This window comes from Solenopsis invicta, chromosome 1, assembly GCF_016802725.1.
Source record: "Solenopsis invicta isolate M01_SB chromosome 1, UNIL_Sinv_3.0, whole genome shotgun sequence".
Taxonomy (NCBI): Eukaryota; Metazoa; Arthropoda; class Insecta; order Hymenoptera; family Formicidae; genus Solenopsis; species Solenopsis invicta.
Genome location: NC_052664.1, coordinates 18025273 through 18043591, shown reverse-complemented (window position 1 = coordinate 18043591; position 18319 = coordinate 18025273). Strand labels below are relative to the sequence as shown.

The following is an 18319-nucleotide window of genomic DNA, read 5'->3' as shown; positions in this document are numbered from 1 at the left end:
TTTAGGACGTGATTTATAAAAATCTAATGCACTGCATAATCGTGAGAAAAAAAAAGTGGTTGTAATATGGCTATCCATAAAAATAATTTTTAAAAATTAGTTAAGTTTAAAAGAAACACAGTACTTTGTTACAAAATTATATATTTTTAATTTTTCATTGTTTAGAATTTTCCTGATTTAGAATTTTTCTGCGTTTAGAAACTTTAAAAATACCATTAAAAATTTTATTAGAAATATTATTTTATCCCTGTTTAACATTAAACAACAAGCATATAAAATGATGTCTCTAATGTTTCTAAACACCGCCTTCTAGAATGATAATTTATTGAAAAAATATTTCAAGATAAAAATTTTGCTTTAAAAACCATATTACCAAAATTTCATGTTTTATTGTTTTAACTTTGTATAAATCGAAATGTGTACAGCTAAATACAAAGTTAAATAACAGAAAAACACTCGAGTGTACGTACATTCGTGTGATAATACACTTAAGTTTAAGAATAATAAAGAAGTATGTGTAATTAAAAGTTAAAAGTGTACCTTAAATATGTTTAGAAGTGTTCAAAAGTACTTTATAACAATGCTTTATAAGCTGAAAATGCTTTATAACAATTGTCATTTATTATGTACTAGCATATTAGCATCATTAAAAAACGGCGGGCTATTAAATGAATAACTCCATAAGCAATTGTTAGAATACGTAATCTAATAACGGAGATAATAGGAGTAACCATATTATCGACAGTAGTCATAATACCCTCTTCTCCTCTAAGTGCAAAAATTCCGTGACTGAAACAAACAGCATCTTCAAAAGTATTAAAAGATTATAAGACAAAGGTAATAATTTAATAGATTAAGATGAATCAGAAAATAATCAAGAAGAATCGAGTAAAAAAAGATCATAAGAGTCAAAATAAACTGCTCAAGAATAAAGTTATTCTATTTTATTGTTCTTACATTAAGAAAAAAATGTAGTGATAGCAACTATAAGGGAACAACCATACAAGTTTTATTAACAGAATTATAATATATAGTTAAGTGAACTAAATTATTGTTATTGTAACTAAGTGGATGACTAAGAGAATTAAAAAATAGTTGTGATAACTATATAATATAGTATATTACAACTATTTATTAGTTCTCATAACTATTAACTTGGTTACAATGTAGATAAATAATTTACTTAACTATATGTTATAATTCTATTAACAAAACTTGTATGGTTTTTTTCCTAACAGTTGCCACCATTATAATTTTTTCTCTCAATGCAGAAAAGTCCAGATTTTTTGTCAATGGCAAAAAACCGGTCTTTCACTGGCATAGAAAAAAATTAATTAAGAAGATTCAAGTGAAAGAATTATAAGTGTCTAAATAAACTGCTCAAGGATAAAATTATTTTGTGTTACTGTGCTCAGGAAAGTCCAGATCTATTTCTGGTTGTTTATCACTGCCATAGACTTTAACAAAACAATGTGGAATTTTACCAATTCTGGTATTCGATGTACTTTAAACCCCAGTCGGCACACAGATCTAAAAAAATTAATAGTATATTTCACTACAAGGGCCGAAAGTTTGAATTTTCGGCCCTGCGCGTCATGATGCGCCGAGGCGAAGCCGAGGGCATCATGACGCGCAGGACCGAGATTTCAACTTTTGGCCCGCGTAGTGTATACGATTTTTCTTCATAGCCGGTCGAAAGTACGTTATTAATTTTATTTTTTTTCACTTTAAATGTTGATGAGCATGTTTTTGATGCCTGCCCCGACATTTGCGGCACGAGCGAAGCGAGTGCTGCTGGTCGGGGGGGCAGGCATAAAATACATTCGAAGAGTCAAGTCCTGTCATATCTTTTAAAAATAAATTAATTCCATTTTATCAAAGATGTCTTTATTTTCTTTAGTTTAACAAATTATATTAATTATAATAAAATTTATAAAACAAAACATATTATAACCTAAAAACTCTTATTGCGTTTTTTTTTATCGTTTTCATTTTCATTTGAATTATCACAATTATTAATGAAATTTCCATAAAAAACACAGTTTTCAAACTTAATATTAGAGCAGTTAGAAATAATATCTTCGGTAAATATACAGTTTTGAAAATTCATAATTTGATTATTAAAATTTAAATTTGTAGATAAGCATTCTGATGATAGTTTACCAGTATGAGTATTAGTTTCATAATGTTTTTCATTTTTAACGGTGGTTCATTTTCTTGTTTTTTAACAAAGAGTGATGGAATTGGTGGTAATGACATAAAATGAGTTGAAGGTAATGGTTTATTAGATTCTGTTAGTACTTTTCTTTTTGTCTGTGTTGTAACCGAGGTTATTGGAGGTTTTGTTGTTGTTAACTGATTTAATTTATCAATTGCTACTAGATCATCTTCACTTATTATAAAATCATCAGAAAAATCATCGGAATTATCATTTTGTTCAGTAGATTTCAAATTTTTATTTGCAGTTATTGTGCCACTAGAATAATTTTTACTAGTCGATGGTTGTGGATTCAGATGATCATTAGATACAGTAGCATTAGTAATACGTTCATAAATTTTTTCTCTATTTTTTAACGAATTTTCGACGTAACCTGTAAATAATTAAATCATTTATAGGTAAGATATTTAAGATAAAAATGTGTAGTATCTGAATAGTTAACAGAGTATTAAATTTTTATGTATTTATACAACTAATAAATGATAGGAAATATCTATAATTTAATTAAATAAATAAAAAAGTAACCTTGTGCTATTGTAAGTGACTTCCATCCACCTAGTTGTTTAAGCATGGTAGTGCTTGCTCCTGAGTTGGATAAAAGCGTAGCACCCGTTCTACGAAAGCAATGACCGGTGTACTGTTTTGGATTTTCTAAATTAAGGTATGCAGCTATAATTTGAGGTGTCTCCCCAATTTTATTCTTGCCAATAACCTGACGTTGACACTTCCCTTTATGATACTGTATAAAAAATCTATCAGTAAATTGATCTTTAGGCCTCAGTGACATGTACTGAGTAACTTTCTTATAAAAAAGGTCTCCAATAATAAATTGTCGAGGCATGTCATTTTTTGATTCATGAATAGAAACAAGATACTTATTACCGTTGTTTTCTACATCTTGAATTTTAAGTTTCGTAAGTTCATCACATCTAAGAGCTCCACATATGCCAAAGATTAAAATAACCTGCAATTATTATAGTAAATCGATTTACATGTCATGATGAATTAATTAATTATTATTAATTAAAGTATGCATTAAAAAAATGAAACATTAAGCAATAAATAAAAATTAATATAAATACTAACCTTTGAAGCTAAGTGAACATAGTCTGGTGCATTATTAATAAATTTTAAAATTTCATCCCATTTCAAGACCGAGGACTTTTTCGGTTTGTATCCTTTAGAGTTATTTTTGACTAAAGCTTTCAAGTTAAGAAAATTATTTATGTTAACATTGTCTCTTGTATTTAATGTACTTTTTAAAATTGACCAAACACTCCATATAGTTGACGGCTTTAATTTTTTAGATAGTTCCTTAAAATACACAATCAAATTATTTTCTGCAGAGTTTGACAGTAAAGTTTTGTGTTCTATCTGCCACTTTTTATACGTGTCGTAAACAAGATTGTATCGATCGACAGATTTCTTTGGTAACGTATCTGTATTTATTATCAATCGCGCTTCTGCATCGAAATTTCGTATAACATCTTCCTCGTCTACGGATTCATCAGATGACGTATTGTTCATTTTTGCTGGGTTGTTGAATTGACTTTAATAATACTTGAATATTAAATTAACTGACGACAGCACAATATTGATAATGATTTTTAAGGTTAGAGGTAGCAACAGTAATGACAGCGGTTAACAATTTGTTGTAGCGACAGAAGAAATAGTTCCTAGTTACGAGTATAAATGCGCATGAGAAATTCTTTTTCTCCCGGCGTTACAGAGGGCGCGCGTGTACTTCTCACAGGGAGTAAATGTTAAACTTTTGTCCCTGCTATTAGGGACGAAAGTGCGTACTTTCGACCGAGGTATGAAGAAAAAAAGAATTTAAGCTTATGTCGCCAATTTAGACTATTTAGAGTTTGTTTTAAGATGCAAAAAAATTGTTTTTCTAAAAAGAGTTTGTTTGCATTAGAAAATGAATTCTGACATAAGTCTGAATTGATGACATAAGTCTGAATATTTTTTTAAAATTTTCTGTATCGACGGGTTAGTATTTACGGTAACATTCAACTATTATACTTGGGGTCCCGACTAAAAATGAATAAAAAAAAGAGACAATATCAAATGCAAATACAAAGTGTCATAACAAAAATATAACATATGCAAAAACTTTTTTGTAAGTTAACAAAAAGGTGACAAAGTCGTCGCCTGCAGACATACGAAAATCAACAAGAACAAGTAGCAATGGCATATTCTCCGAAAATTACACCAGCTAGCGACTGTGCCAATGTACATACAGTTGATTTCCAATTTTCACCAATCTATTTCTACTGCTGATAGTCATGGCAATTCAAATGATAGTGGCGACTACGGATTCGATTATGTTTCAATATTTCACGCTTAAGAAAATAAGCGCAAAGAAAACTTCCCCGAAAATGCGTACGAAAATGAAGAGCTTTTGCTTGATTACGTTCGTGGAAATTGAAACATAACATTTCACACGGTGCTATGTCTGAAGTCTGAACTCTTGAGGCAATTGTGCATTTGTGGTTATGCCAATTTATCAAAAGACGCAAAAACGTTGTTAAGAACACCTAGGTTTAATCCTGTTGAAATTTCAGCCAGCGGAGGTAGTAATTTTTGCTACAGTTTAAAACACGCTCTAAATAACCAATTAACACGTACTGATTATAAAGTTCTAAATAACATAATTGTAATTGATTTGAAAATTAATAGACTGCCAATTAGTAAGAGCAGCAAAAGTCAAATTTGGCCGATATTAAGAAAAATCTACAGAAGTAAAGCATTCACCTCTTTTATCATTGGTGCCTATCACGGCACTTACATCTTTAACAGATTTTTTTACTCCTTTCTGCAAAAAGTACCGCAAACTTAAATGCATAAGAATCGTGGAAAAACCTATGCAATAGAAATTAGATGTGTAATTCGTGATAGTCCTGCCAGATCGTTTGTTACGCGCACTAAATCACACAATGGCTTTTTCGGCTGTAGAAAGTGTATGCAAGAAGACACTTATAACAATCATCGCAGGCTATTTTTAGAATTGGATTCACTTCCTCAAACCAATCAGAATTTTAAAAATAGATTGAAAGAAGATCACAATACTGACAATCAACAATTAATATTTTAATTTATCGGTAATATTATAACTTTTTAACGTAATAATTATATACAGTTTATGAATATCTTATGCGTAATAATTTGCATTAATTTTTAAACAAAAATAATATTTGTACAACATTTTCATAATATTCCACGGATATCGAAATAATATACCACGAATATTATATAAAGCGGACATATAATATTATTAGAATATTCCTATAACTTTAAAAAATATTATAATCTCGAAATATTATTTTAACATTATATTAATTTTTAATGATATATTAAAAATATTGTAACACTTATAGGGACATTACTGTTAACGTAATGTTTATTTATTGTCACTCGGCAAACATTTTCTAAGATGATTTCGATATCTGCAATCGGGCAGGTAGATACAATGATGAAGAGTTATCTGCCAGTCGAAGAGAAACCAATCGGTATAAGAGGAGTGACCGCAACATTGTAACACGAATTGGATCTCGTCGATCGCGTATTTATACGACGCAGTAGTGGCGTACAGATGCATGGAAGCGTTGAAGATATTGATTAAAGTTTCTTGTCTTACACTGATGTGGTATCCTATCAAAGCTAATGTAGTCGTATTCATGACGGTACACACAATTATCATTATTAAAATACACTTTAGGATCTGCCTAGTCTTTGGATGAAAATTCGATTTGCGCCTGCAAGAACCTGCAAGAACGCAGTTATTTAACCAAGAGGTCACAGAGAGAATTAGAATAAAAAAAATAATATAATTAATTGTATTGTTATATAATTAATAATATAATAATTAATAGTAAATTTTTATGACAATATGTCATTATTTTTCTGATTTTTCTTTAGTGATAGAACGATTTGTTGAAATACAAAACTGAAAATAATTATATACGTTGAAATGTAATAATAGTTAAATCTTTTTTTCAGTACACTGTAATTATTTTAGTAAAATCCAACATAATTATTGTCTTATCTGTATTTCAATAAAATCGTTCTTTTCGTATTCGATACAAGTCAAAGATATTGCAATTTTTATAACTTATCTTTTTTATATTACCTTCGACTTGTTTATCAGAGAAGAAAAAATTAAAAAATGATGATGTACTATCACAGAATTTTTATATTATATTAATAAATGCTGTTCTCGCTTTATTTCCCTCTCTCCGTTTTTTTTTCGAGCGATTGACTCACTCGCTTGTTCATCCATCATCACGTGAATAGACCTGCGTTTAGTACGTACGGTGATAAGGGCACAGGGCAATCCCAGAGTCACGTCCACCAAACTAAGGGCAACCGGTTGGAAGCCACTTGCGATACGGATCACCTGCTATTCCGCAAATATCTCCAAGGCGAGCACGAGGAGACGCTTCGCCTCGAAGACGGCCAGAGTAAAAGCCACGCCGTAATCGAACTTTACCTCCCATCCACAGGTGCAATTTATCCTTTTGCGGCAGACCAGTCTGCGATCGTTTTCCGTCATTCAACGGCTGCACGACGCCGCGCCTGTTTCATTTTATAAAAAATTTTGTATTTTTTTTTCTGTGCCTCTAATCATAAGTGTCTCGCGCGTGTAAAATAATATGGAACTACAATTACAGCCCGACAATATTATCTTACTGATAACGAGAATTCCTCTAAATATATCGTAATTATGTAATTAAGTTAATTGAATACGTTAATTGCATAAGTTTTGAGAAATTTACAACATTAAATTTTACGTATACATTGTATTTACTATATTATAAAATTCATGCGCAATTGCGTATAATATTATAATGTTGTGTGTGCACTTTTATATAACCCAGAGAAAAGTTTCTTTGAATAAAAAATTTTTGTTTAAATTAAAGAAATTTATGCATTATTATACGGTTAAAGAAGATTCTTTGATTTGAAGAAATTTTTGGATTGTTCCTTTTATTAGAATTAAAGAGATAGTTTAATTGTGCTATGCAAATGCTTTTTTTAAATAGAAGAAATATATTTTTAAAACTAGATTATATATTTTAAAACCAAATTATTTCTTACATTTTTGTACTTTCTTTGTATAAAAAAATTATTTGTTTAAATTAAACAAATAATTTAACCAAATAATTTGTTTACTTTAAAATAAGTTAATAACGACATTTCTTAAAATCAAATAAATTTTTTTTTCAAAAGTATTTTTATTTTAACTTAAAAAAACAAAGTTAAAGAAGTAATTTTATCATCAATTTAAATATAGTTTTTTTCTGGTTGGCATTTAGTCGTAGAAAAAGATTTTTGTACGAATAAATCGTAATCTTTTATATTAATAGTGACAGGAATGAAAGAATATTCGTGACATGTGAATCATAAATATTCTTTCATTCGTGACTTGCTTGTTCCTACTTGACACCAATACCCTTGTACATAATATTATTTTGCAATGTCGAATTGTCACGGACGCACCACAGGTGCCATATGTGCCATTTATTGCTCATCATTGTTGCGCATACCGGAAGAAGTATGTAAAGAAAAAAATTGTTTTGACGAGATACAATTAGACGCGCCAAAGCTATAATTTATAAACAAAATAACAATATCATTATTTTTTGAAAGTATACATTATTGTACAAGGGTTACAACATTGAATATTTGTTTATTTAATACAAAAAATAATATACACTGTATCGTTTCTTCAAAAATGACAGAACTAAAAAAAACATGACTTTTTATTTACTACTATAAATAAGTAGATAAACATTATTCTAATCAAGTAACTATTAATGTTTTAGTCAATAATTTTTTGTAGAGTTGAAAAAAATAATTTTTTTTCTTCTTTTAGGGAAATTCAATTTTTTTTCAAATGTTTTTGAGCAGTTTCACTTTCGAAGAAAAGATGTATGATATGTCTTATCTATAATATCTCATTTAATAACGCAGTTTAATATTAAATAATATCATTTTGGTGTTTAATATTATTTTGACAAAAGCGTAATTGTTTATTAATTTTAACAACTATATTAATAATTAAGATAACGTAATATATCAATTGTAACTTTAATTAAATTTTCAATTAAAGTGATAATGAAATATTTTTATGTTTGCATCTATTACGTTATCTTAATTTTTAATATAGTTGTTAAAATTAATGAATGCTTTTGTCAAAATAGAAGTTATCTTTAAAAGTATAATTATATATACCACAAAATATTTAGTTTATAAAAATGTTATAATAAAAAAATTTTAATTTTATTAAATTTTTAATCAAATTTACCATGGAATATTTTTACTTTTGCATTATTTTTTCCAAATGTCCAATAAGCAAGAAAGGGAAAATGTCTTAAGCAGAAAATTGAAAGTCGCATTAAATTATTAAAAATTGAACGGAATACTGGAGACCACCAAGCACTAGGACGCATCAAGTATTTTAAACCAAAGTGCTGCAAGTTGAACAAGTACCAACTGTAAAACGGCATGGTCTTTGAATCTGAAAATATATTATTATACATATATTATTTATCGTATAAAATAATACAAGTATATACAACATGTCTCATATTGTGCATAGTAACGCTGATAAATATTTAAAAACAAACTGTTGTTTTGAAAATAAGTTAGTCAAGAAAAAGTAATCTAAACTGCTTATTTATATTACCATTGATGGCTGTTACACAAGCAAAGAGTAAATTTAATATAGTTTTAAAAATTTACAAAAATCGGAGCGTTTTAATTTTTCTGTAGATTTTGTTAATTTCTTCCCCCCTCCTCCCTAAAAAAGAAAAATTGATTATAAAAATTCGCTCTGTAAACGTATTTTTCCAATAAATTTACCTGTCTGCAAATAAATCAAGAAAATCTACAGAAACATAAGAAAAAACGGTTTTCTTCTGATTGTGAGCTTTTGAAACAATAAAATTTAATATAAAATTTTTTAATTACATTCATATTCATGTTTTCAATTGGCTAAGTTAAAATATATTTTTTTAATTTAAAGATGTATTATATTTTTACAAATGTGTTAATATTTGATATTTAAAAAATTTACATATAAAATACATAAAATATATTTTTTTTATTTAAAAATGTATTATATTTTTACAAATGTGTTAATGTTGATACTTAAAAAATTTACATATAAAATTCATATAAAGGTCATAATTATAACATTCTAGTTTTATTAAACTATAAATTTTTATAGTTTACTTATTTTACTTGACATTGTTTTATTATTACTATAACTAATATTATAATTAAAATTTGAAAAATGTTGAGAAATAATAAAAGTATTCCAATTTTTTTTATAAAAGTATTTTAAATGAATTATTCGACTCTTAATAAGATATCTTATTTAAGATGATTTATGCATAATTTCTCTCTCTCTCTCTCTGTCTCTTTCTCTCTCTCTCATTGCGATTTTAAATTTAAATGTCCTATAAGTAAACGAATAAATAAATAAATTTTAATTAATTATAAAATAACTAATTTTTACATTGTAATAAAGATTTACATAAATGCTTAAATATTTGAAATTCTTATATATAAAATAGTTGAGATTTTTATTATTATTTCTTAAAACATTTCCATTAAAACACGTATCTTCCTCTTATTAAAATAAATTGTGATTTAAGTAGAAAATTGCTGGTAAAATTTTTTTTACTTTTAAGTATAATATAGTACAATTTGTAATTTTTTTTATTTTTTTATAATTTTTATTTTAAAAATAAATGTAATACATCTTTAAAAATTTAATAAACCTTAAAATTTATTTAGTTAACAAGATTAATATAATATTGTTTCTTAGCATTAAAAAAGTAATACTGAAATCAAAAGAATACTCAGGAAATTTTAAAGAAAGCCTAATTCATGTTTTAGCTAAAAGAAAGCACGCGTTATTTGTGATTTTGGTGTAGAATAAATCGACTTAGATTTATTATGGGTTATATTCTTAATTAATAATTAGATATTTATTTATTCTTTAAATAAAAATAGACAAACTCATTTATTAGTTGATTACTTGTTAGTCAAAAGGTAAGAGTTATTTATTTCTTTTATCTCCATTTGTCTGAATTATTTATGTCTTTTTATCAAATATCCTATCCCATCATCGACTAGATTTTCAGAGAGATCAATTCTCTTTACTCCTAAATATTAACTAAAAAATTGGATTAATATTCAAGTTACAAAGATTTAATACAGAAAAACCCATAAAAATTATTTCGAAATCTATGGATTAAAATAACATTTAATAAGACATTATCAACAATTCATTTATTTTACATTAAAATAGTGTTAGTTTAGTTATTCTATCACATTGCAAACCATTGACATAAAAAAGTGTAAATTAATTCTTCATTAATGAATAGATTCTTACCCAGAATAGTGTTAACTATAAAACGCACTTTAGGATTAATTCTCTTTGTCCAAATAAAGAGAATTAATCCTAAAGTGTGTTTTATAGTTAACACTATTCTGGGTGCAAATTCATCCATTAATGAAGAATTAATACTAAACTTATAACAAATTTTTAAATTTTAATATCGTTAAATGTTTATTAGTTCTTGTATTACACAAGAACAAACACATTTTTCAAATTGACTGACACAATTTTTCAGAAACTACTCAAGTACGTTTAACTTTTGCGTATATATATAATACATATCTGTTTATTACCCGAACTAAAATTAATAAAAAATATTGCAAATTATTAAAATAACATGGTTTTAAAGAATAAATATCAATTTTTTAATTAATTAAATTTAACTTATATGAAAAAAGTTAATTTATAGATATTGTAATAACTTTTGGGCAGCAAATAAATATTGTTCACTTAAATTAGAGCAATGTCATAACTAAAAAAACAAGGTTTCTACCAAGAAATGAATTATGAATCATAAAAATATTAAATTATTAAAATCACGAAAATATTACTTCTTTATACGTTTTGAAGGATTTAGTTACAGTAAAATAAAAGTATTATTATTTCTTCACTTACTGTACTAAATTCTCATCCATGATAAAAATAAACCCTTAAAAACAACCATTTTTGACTTACGATACTTTTAATGTAAAACTTTCTTTTTGCATGTATCTTTTTTATAAGTTCTAATTTTATAAGCTTATTTACGTAATTCTACCAGTAATAAGAATTCTAAAGATTCGTTATTTTTTGCACAACTTAAAAAACAGCATTTTTTGAAATTATATCGTTGTTCTAGCAAATGAGCAATATGTGTTTTACAATATTTTACATAAATACAAAAGTCGTCCCCGATAACTTCAATAGTTTCTGAGAAATCTTATCAGTCAAGTGGAAAAATGTATTTATTTTTAAATATTTGTAACGCAAAAACTAATAAATATTTGATCATATCAAAATTTTAGGTATTTACTTAATAAGTACAAACAAATGTATGTAAAAGCACGGAGAAATATGTACAACAGTTTATTTTTAAAAAACTTCCAAAAATTGCAAAATTTTTCGTGCGTTAATCTAAAATATCTTGTTATGACTCCATGATTTTCGTTAGCGATATATTCTATTTTATAGTTTCATTATCTTAAAATTCTTATTAAGTTACCCATTTCGATGGAGTGACTATTGTTACGCGCAGTTGAAGAAGCCAAGTAAAGAGTAAAGGCTAACATTCCTATTGGATCGATCATGATGCTGATAGACCAGACACTCTTTAGCAGGATATTGGCCATATGATCAAAATGGGTATTCTTTTTCCTTCCTTCCTTTGACAAGGCAGGAACGAAAACCTCTTCCAATAACCGTTGACAAAGGGCGCGGGTTTCTTCAACCGTTCCCGAGCAGAGATTGAATCTATAAAAACAAATATTACTGAGTCACGTAAATAGATTTAAATATAAATTAAAACATCTTCGGCGAATTATTTTAATAAAATATCTGATGATACTCTCTCTTTCTCTCTCTCTCTTTCTCTTTTTCTCTCTTTGTCATTGTTTACGTTTTCGTTACTCTCTTGTAAACAATAAAAGATACGAAAGGGTACAGATAAATCTATACTGTAACTAAATCACTAATTTGCCATTTTGAGAACCAAAAGAGATAGTGTCATCTATGCGCTAATACATCCTAGTGCTTATTTTTTAAAAATGACAAGTAAGCGATCTAAGTGTAATTTAGATGTCTCTTGGTACAAACCTGTCTTCTATGCCGAGCATGCTACCAATGACCCTCCAGATATGCACTACACCCTCCATTTCCTCAGAAGTGGTTTTTATCCCTAGATACTCCTGGCTTATTAAAATGTATCCAATAAACCCAAATTGTGTAAGTGCCATATCATATTGCGTTGCTTTAAAGCCAGCCATGGTACTGTCTTTAAAGGCACAACAGTGCTTTCGTTTCACAATTTTTATTGATTCCAAGAATCTATAATTACATATCTTTGATAAATTTTTATTGTTATAGTTTAAAATTCTCAAGACACGTAAGTTTTCTAACAGCTTTTACTCATTATTTATTAACTCTTTTATTTAATAAAATCTTTAAATAATAACTTAATTTCTCTTATTTGCATCTTACTCATTAGGTTTGCCATTGGGATTCTTTTCATTCCAAATTAGTGTATGCAGAATTGTTTCTGCATATCTTTTATATGCTAGACAAACGGTTCCACTGTTTTCAGTGAACACTAGTACATCCAATATTGTTTTTATTGCTAAAACGGACACAAGGCCACAAAGTTTTGCTATCATCATAGTAAATATATTATTGTAAAACGCTTGTTGTCCAAATTGGAATTTTTTCTCATCGTAGAACGATGGTAATTCTGTTTTCTCGTTTTTGAAATCCATTGGAGTTTTTGCTCCTTCATTCATAATTATTTGTAGACGTGCCTCCATATCTAAAATTTAAATTTATTTTTGTAATAATGCATAAAATATTTTTACCTGATAAACACAAATTTTTTTTGTGTTATGACTTTATATTTTTAAACGATGAATAATTTAAGACCGTAAACAAGTCATTTTTGGTTGTGCGAATCGTAACAATTTATTTTATTCTTATAGTCAAGACAAAATTGGTAGAATGTTTTAAATGTACTTGTCCTTCTTCAGCCACTTTACAGTTCTTCAAAGTTAATTACATTTTTTAATTATTTTACTTCTCATGCTTATTACAAATATAAAATTTTACGTTCGCTCCTATCTATAAAATGTTGTCTTTTGTCCATTACATAAAAATGAGCCTAGTTTTTCTTCTTTCTGTAAACATTTTAATACAGTTGATTATAGAATTAGATTGTTCTCGTGTTGCATCGAAAGAAATAAACTAGTCTCATTCTTATATAACGGTCAGAAGTCAATATCTTATAGAACACTTTATAGATAGGCGCTCATGTAGAAACTTAAATTATATTTGTAATAAGTATGACAAATAAAATAATTAAAAAATGTAAGTGACTCAGAAGAAATGTAATGCGGCTGAAGAAGGACAAGTATGTTCGAAACGTTCTGCCAATTTTGTCTTAACTATAAGAATAAATTGTTACGATTTACACAACCAAAAATAGTTTGTTCACGGCCTTAAATTATTCATTGTTTTATTAATACAAACGTGCAAGGATTGATGTTTATATTTTTAATTTAATTAATATTCTTTTTCCTTTGTGCGCATGCAAGTTATACAACTTAATATGATTATTTTTTTTTTTTTAAACCTTTACTTTTTTGTAAAAGTGCATTATTGAAACAAAATATCTTTAAAAAATTATTTTATTGAAGCCTAATTGTGAACAATTTTATAGTCTTTAAAAAATATTTAAAGGATTAAAATCAAACTTTGTCAATTAAAATTCTTATGTTAGCTTCTTTTCTTATTGTCAACTCTATATTCGATCAAGGTGATGCTCTAAAAGAAATTCTTGCTCAAATCACCCATTGTGCAGCGTGCAGCATAATTGGGAATTTCCAAAGGCACACTTGACTGAACAAGCGGACATATGTAATAAAGTCGTGCGATCGATCTCACGAATTGATTATTCATGTTCCGCATGTAGAAATGCCGAATTAACATCTCACGTGCGGGTGCACGTGAACGGAATTCGAGGAAACTTGTAAACTTTAATAACTTGACATAATATATGCATATACGTCGTGATATGGTACCTTATTTTGTATCAATTAAAAATAGCACAAGCAAGCATATCTATTGGTCGAGCAAAAATGATATTGCCGCAATTGTATTTTGTACTTACAATTAAAAAAATATTATCTAATTTTTAAAATTTAAACAAAAGATAAAAAGTAAGTTAAACTGAAATAAAAATTAAGTCAAAAAATTATTATTAATTTTTAAATAATTAAAAGTTTGTTTGATTTAAAAAACATAGAACCTACTCGTAAATAAAACCTGCTTTAGATCTAAAATTCAGAAAAAACACAGATAAAAACACATTTATAGTTTTATATTTTGTATAATATGAAAAAGAACTTCTTATTTGAAAGATACATATGTATATGTATATGTAAAATATATTATAATATATGATCGTCGAAATATATATGGAATTATATAAAATGTTATTGAGTGTAATTGCTATATTCTGAAATTTTATGTAAACTGTAAACAATTTAAAGACTGTAAACAAGACAACTGCAAACAATTGCGTTTTCTAAAATAAGTTCCAAAATAATAAATTTGTTGTCCAAAAATTTATTTAAATACTTATCTGAATATAAATTATATAAATTGCATTTTTTCGCATTTTATATGATCATCACTTTTTACGCAAATACTAAGCAATTTTTGTAAAATTGTTCACAATGAATGAAACTATCATTATTTAAACTATAATATAATCCTCATTTTCTTTGTAAACAACACTGTTTATTAAATGTAACTTATAATTTTCAAATAATATATTTTTGATTTTAAAGCAATAAGTTTCAATTAAAAAAATTACTTATGCACACTTTTGTATGTCTAATTAGATAAAGTAGAATTTATTAATTGATTTGATTCCAAAAGGAATGTAAAATTTGTACTTAGAAAAACTTATTGAGTCTCACTTTAGTGCAATTTCTTTTACATTGTGAAGACATCTAATACTATAGCAAGAAATACCAGCAAATATAAATCGAGGTCACACCATTCTACTCATATTTACTTTACATGTACACATCTGTTTATTATTAAATCTGACTAATAATAAAAAATACCCTAAACTGCTATTTACTATCTATGTTTTAATTCTTAAACATATTTTTTATACTTTTATTACTTCGTATATTATTTATGCTAAGTTTTGAATCTGCACATCTTATTATATTCTTCTTTATTAATTGGCTCTCTAATCTTTTTTATGTTATTTATCCGTAATTTTTGTATCTACACATATATTTTATCATAACCATTATTAGCATTAAGGCGATGCTGGACCGGTCTCTACACTTGCGTATTTTTGTGCACAGATAACTTTTAATTGGCTTAACAGATCGCAAAATCCTTTTACACAATTAAAGTAGTGACAAAAACACAGTTCGCTAGCTATAATTTAATACAAAAAACGAAAGTTGATTAAAAAATTATAATATAATTGTTGGTTTCTGCAGCCGACTCGTGACAACATGTGCTCATATAAAAATTGTAGACATTGTATGTATAAAATAAGTAGCTAGCGAATTGTGAATTAAATCAAAGAATAATACGGCGCTTATAGTTCAGGGGGTCAATCATGAAACTTTTTCCCTTGGGTGGAAACGTGAAAAGTGAAAATCTTTACCATTGAAGTTAATGAAGAAATTTTCCACTTTTCACGTTTCCGCCTTAGGGAAAAAGTTTCATGATCGACCCCCGAGCGCTCGGTCCATCGACATTATCGCGCGCGAGCGAGCGGAGGGAGTGAGAGGGAAAGACTAGCTCATGGTGGAAATAACAGAAATAATGTTATTTCCACCATGGACTAGCTCTAGTGCATGATCTTCGAAACGAGCCGAGGCGTGACACGGCGCGCGCGACGATTCGGTCAGCGCGACTGGTTCGGCCGTCACTCCAGCATCGCCTTAATAACATTATTTTTGTAGTATACGTATATTAATTATAGCAAATGTTTAGTTCTTTTAGCAGCATCACTACTAATATTTTACCTCTCGAAGTGCTGCATTCTAATATTTTATATAATTTTTATAACGTTTCCGGCCAAGGCGTAATTTTATATTGTGTTGCTCACAATAAAATATTTTACAAACAAAAATCCACTATATAATAATATCTAATATACTGTAATTTAATAAATTTTTGTTCATAAAATTTTTTTATAGTAATTCTTTATTGGGCAACACAATACAAAATTACTTTTTTAGTTTGAAACTTTTAGCAGTCACTGTGCATATAACTTTTAATTTAAATTATAACTTTAACAAAGATAATTCTAATTATATAAAAAAATTTAAATCGAAGAAAAAAGACTTATTAAAATCAATATCTATAATTTTAAAATACTTTGTAAAAGAATTAAGTTAAAACAAATTTTATTTAATGTTATATAAATTTGTGATGATAAATTTATTTGTATGACAATATTTTATAAAAGTTAATTCCAATAAATCTGACTTACTATTATTATCTACTTACTATAATTATATTGCAATTAAGCATAAAAACTATGTCTTGCAAAATTACTGACCTACGGCAGGATTATCCGAAGGATTTTTAGTCATCTTGGTTGTTTGGTATCTTGATATTAAAGCACTGTTATAAATAAAAAGATAACGAATGTTCTATAAAGATTAAGAATGCTTCAAAGTAAATAATGGCACTGACAAGCAAAACTGGACGAAGATATTCGGAAAGGCTGATATTCAGAGCGTGAGTATTGTGAAAGTATTACCAAACGTATACCGCCAAAGTCAACATCGTACTGAGCTATTTTATATTCGCCATGATGATTTCTTTCGCACACATTCTGGAGAAAGAAATCCCTTCCACCTATTTTTTGCCTTCCAGATTAGAAATCCCCTTCTATCTCTATGGTAACACGAAATCTTCCAAGGAATGCGGTCTCCACCAACCCGAAAAGAGATGAGTGTTGAAATTCTCTTTCGTAAACTTTCTTTTTATACTCTTTTTTTCTTCATTCTCTTTCTCGCAATCTCCTATTTCCCTCTTTTTCTCTTTCTCTTTTAACTCTAAATTCCGAACAATTGCAGCTGATGTGTCTTTGATCTTAAAAATTACACACTTTTAACCATTTCAATTTATATAACTTTAAATTATATAGTAAAAAAGAATTCACTTGCGACGCGAGCTCAATTTGCAGAAGTTTAAAGTTGCAATTAAAAGTATCGTTGAGATGTGCTTCATCAGGAGAGTTAAAATGGGAACAACCATACAAGTTTTGTAAATTGTACAGTATAAAATATTTTAATTCTGAGCCATATATTTTATTTTCTTTGATTTTTTAGTAGACTAGGTCTACTGGGGAAACCACATAAAAAAAAAACGCATTAATAATAGTACCTCATGAGTGATGTGGAAAACTATTGTCTAAATTCTAATTACCGTACATTATTGTTATTATAAAAATTAAGTTAAAACAAAATTTTTTCTCGAAAGGTACGCTACTAGCGTATTTTCTATATAGCGCCGCTCGCGTGTTCGCGAGTTCGACGTGATGCCAGAGATGCCCCGCACTCGCGCATGTGCAGAGTTAGTAGCGCCAGTAAAGTATCTAAACCGTTCGTGAAACTGGCGTTTTTAGTCACCCCAAAGAAAAATAGAATTATGGACATAATGTATAAAGACATAACTCTTAGTAATATAATCTAATTAAATTAAAATAATTAATTGTGTGGCTAAATTATAACAAAAAGATAATCTAACTAATGACTCAAGCGTGCAAACCTCATATCCCCCACAGCGTTATCTATAGCTACAATACTGCTATCTCATTGTCAGTTGTAAACCAACGCGCATGCGCAAGTGCGGGGCATCTCTGGCACCGTTCGACCTTCGTGCAGCGAGCGGCAACTGGGGGAGAATGGGGAGAAGTGGGCGTCGCTTCAGGAACCGGCCCGAAATGTGCAGGTCGT

At 28.0% G+C, this 18319-nt stretch overlaps 2 protein-coding genes across 2 annotated transcripts; both read right to left on the bottom strand.

The window, feature by feature from the left end:
* Nucleotides 1-1795: 1795 nt before the first annotated feature.
* Nucleotides 1796-4516, bottom strand: LOC120358251. The gene is made up of 3 exons (XM_039451894.1): nucleotides 3305-4516; nucleotides 2744-3182; nucleotides 1796-2591 (listed from the first exon to the last, which is right to left on the bottom strand). The coding sequence occupies exons 1-3, from the start codon at nucleotides 3743-3745 to the stop codon at nucleotides 2128-2130; spliced, it is 1344 nt and encodes a 447-aa protein (XP_039307828.1). The 5' UTR covers nucleotides 3746-4516; the 3' UTR covers nucleotides 1796-2127.
* A 4001-nt stretch (nucleotides 4517-8517) lies between these two features.
* Nucleotides 8518-17427, bottom strand: LOC105201246. Its single transcript, XM_011169196.3, has 5 exons — nucleotides 16915-17427; nucleotides 12810-13131; nucleotides 12426-12656; nucleotides 11836-12083; nucleotides 8518-8744 (listed from the first exon to the last, which is right to left on the bottom strand). Exons 1-5 carry the CDS (start codon nucleotides 16946-16948, stop codon nucleotides 8518-8520), a joined length of 1062 nt encoding a protein of 353 aa, XP_011167498.3. The 5' UTR covers nucleotides 16949-17427.
* Between the last annotated feature and the right edge of the window lie 892 nt (nucleotides 17428-18319).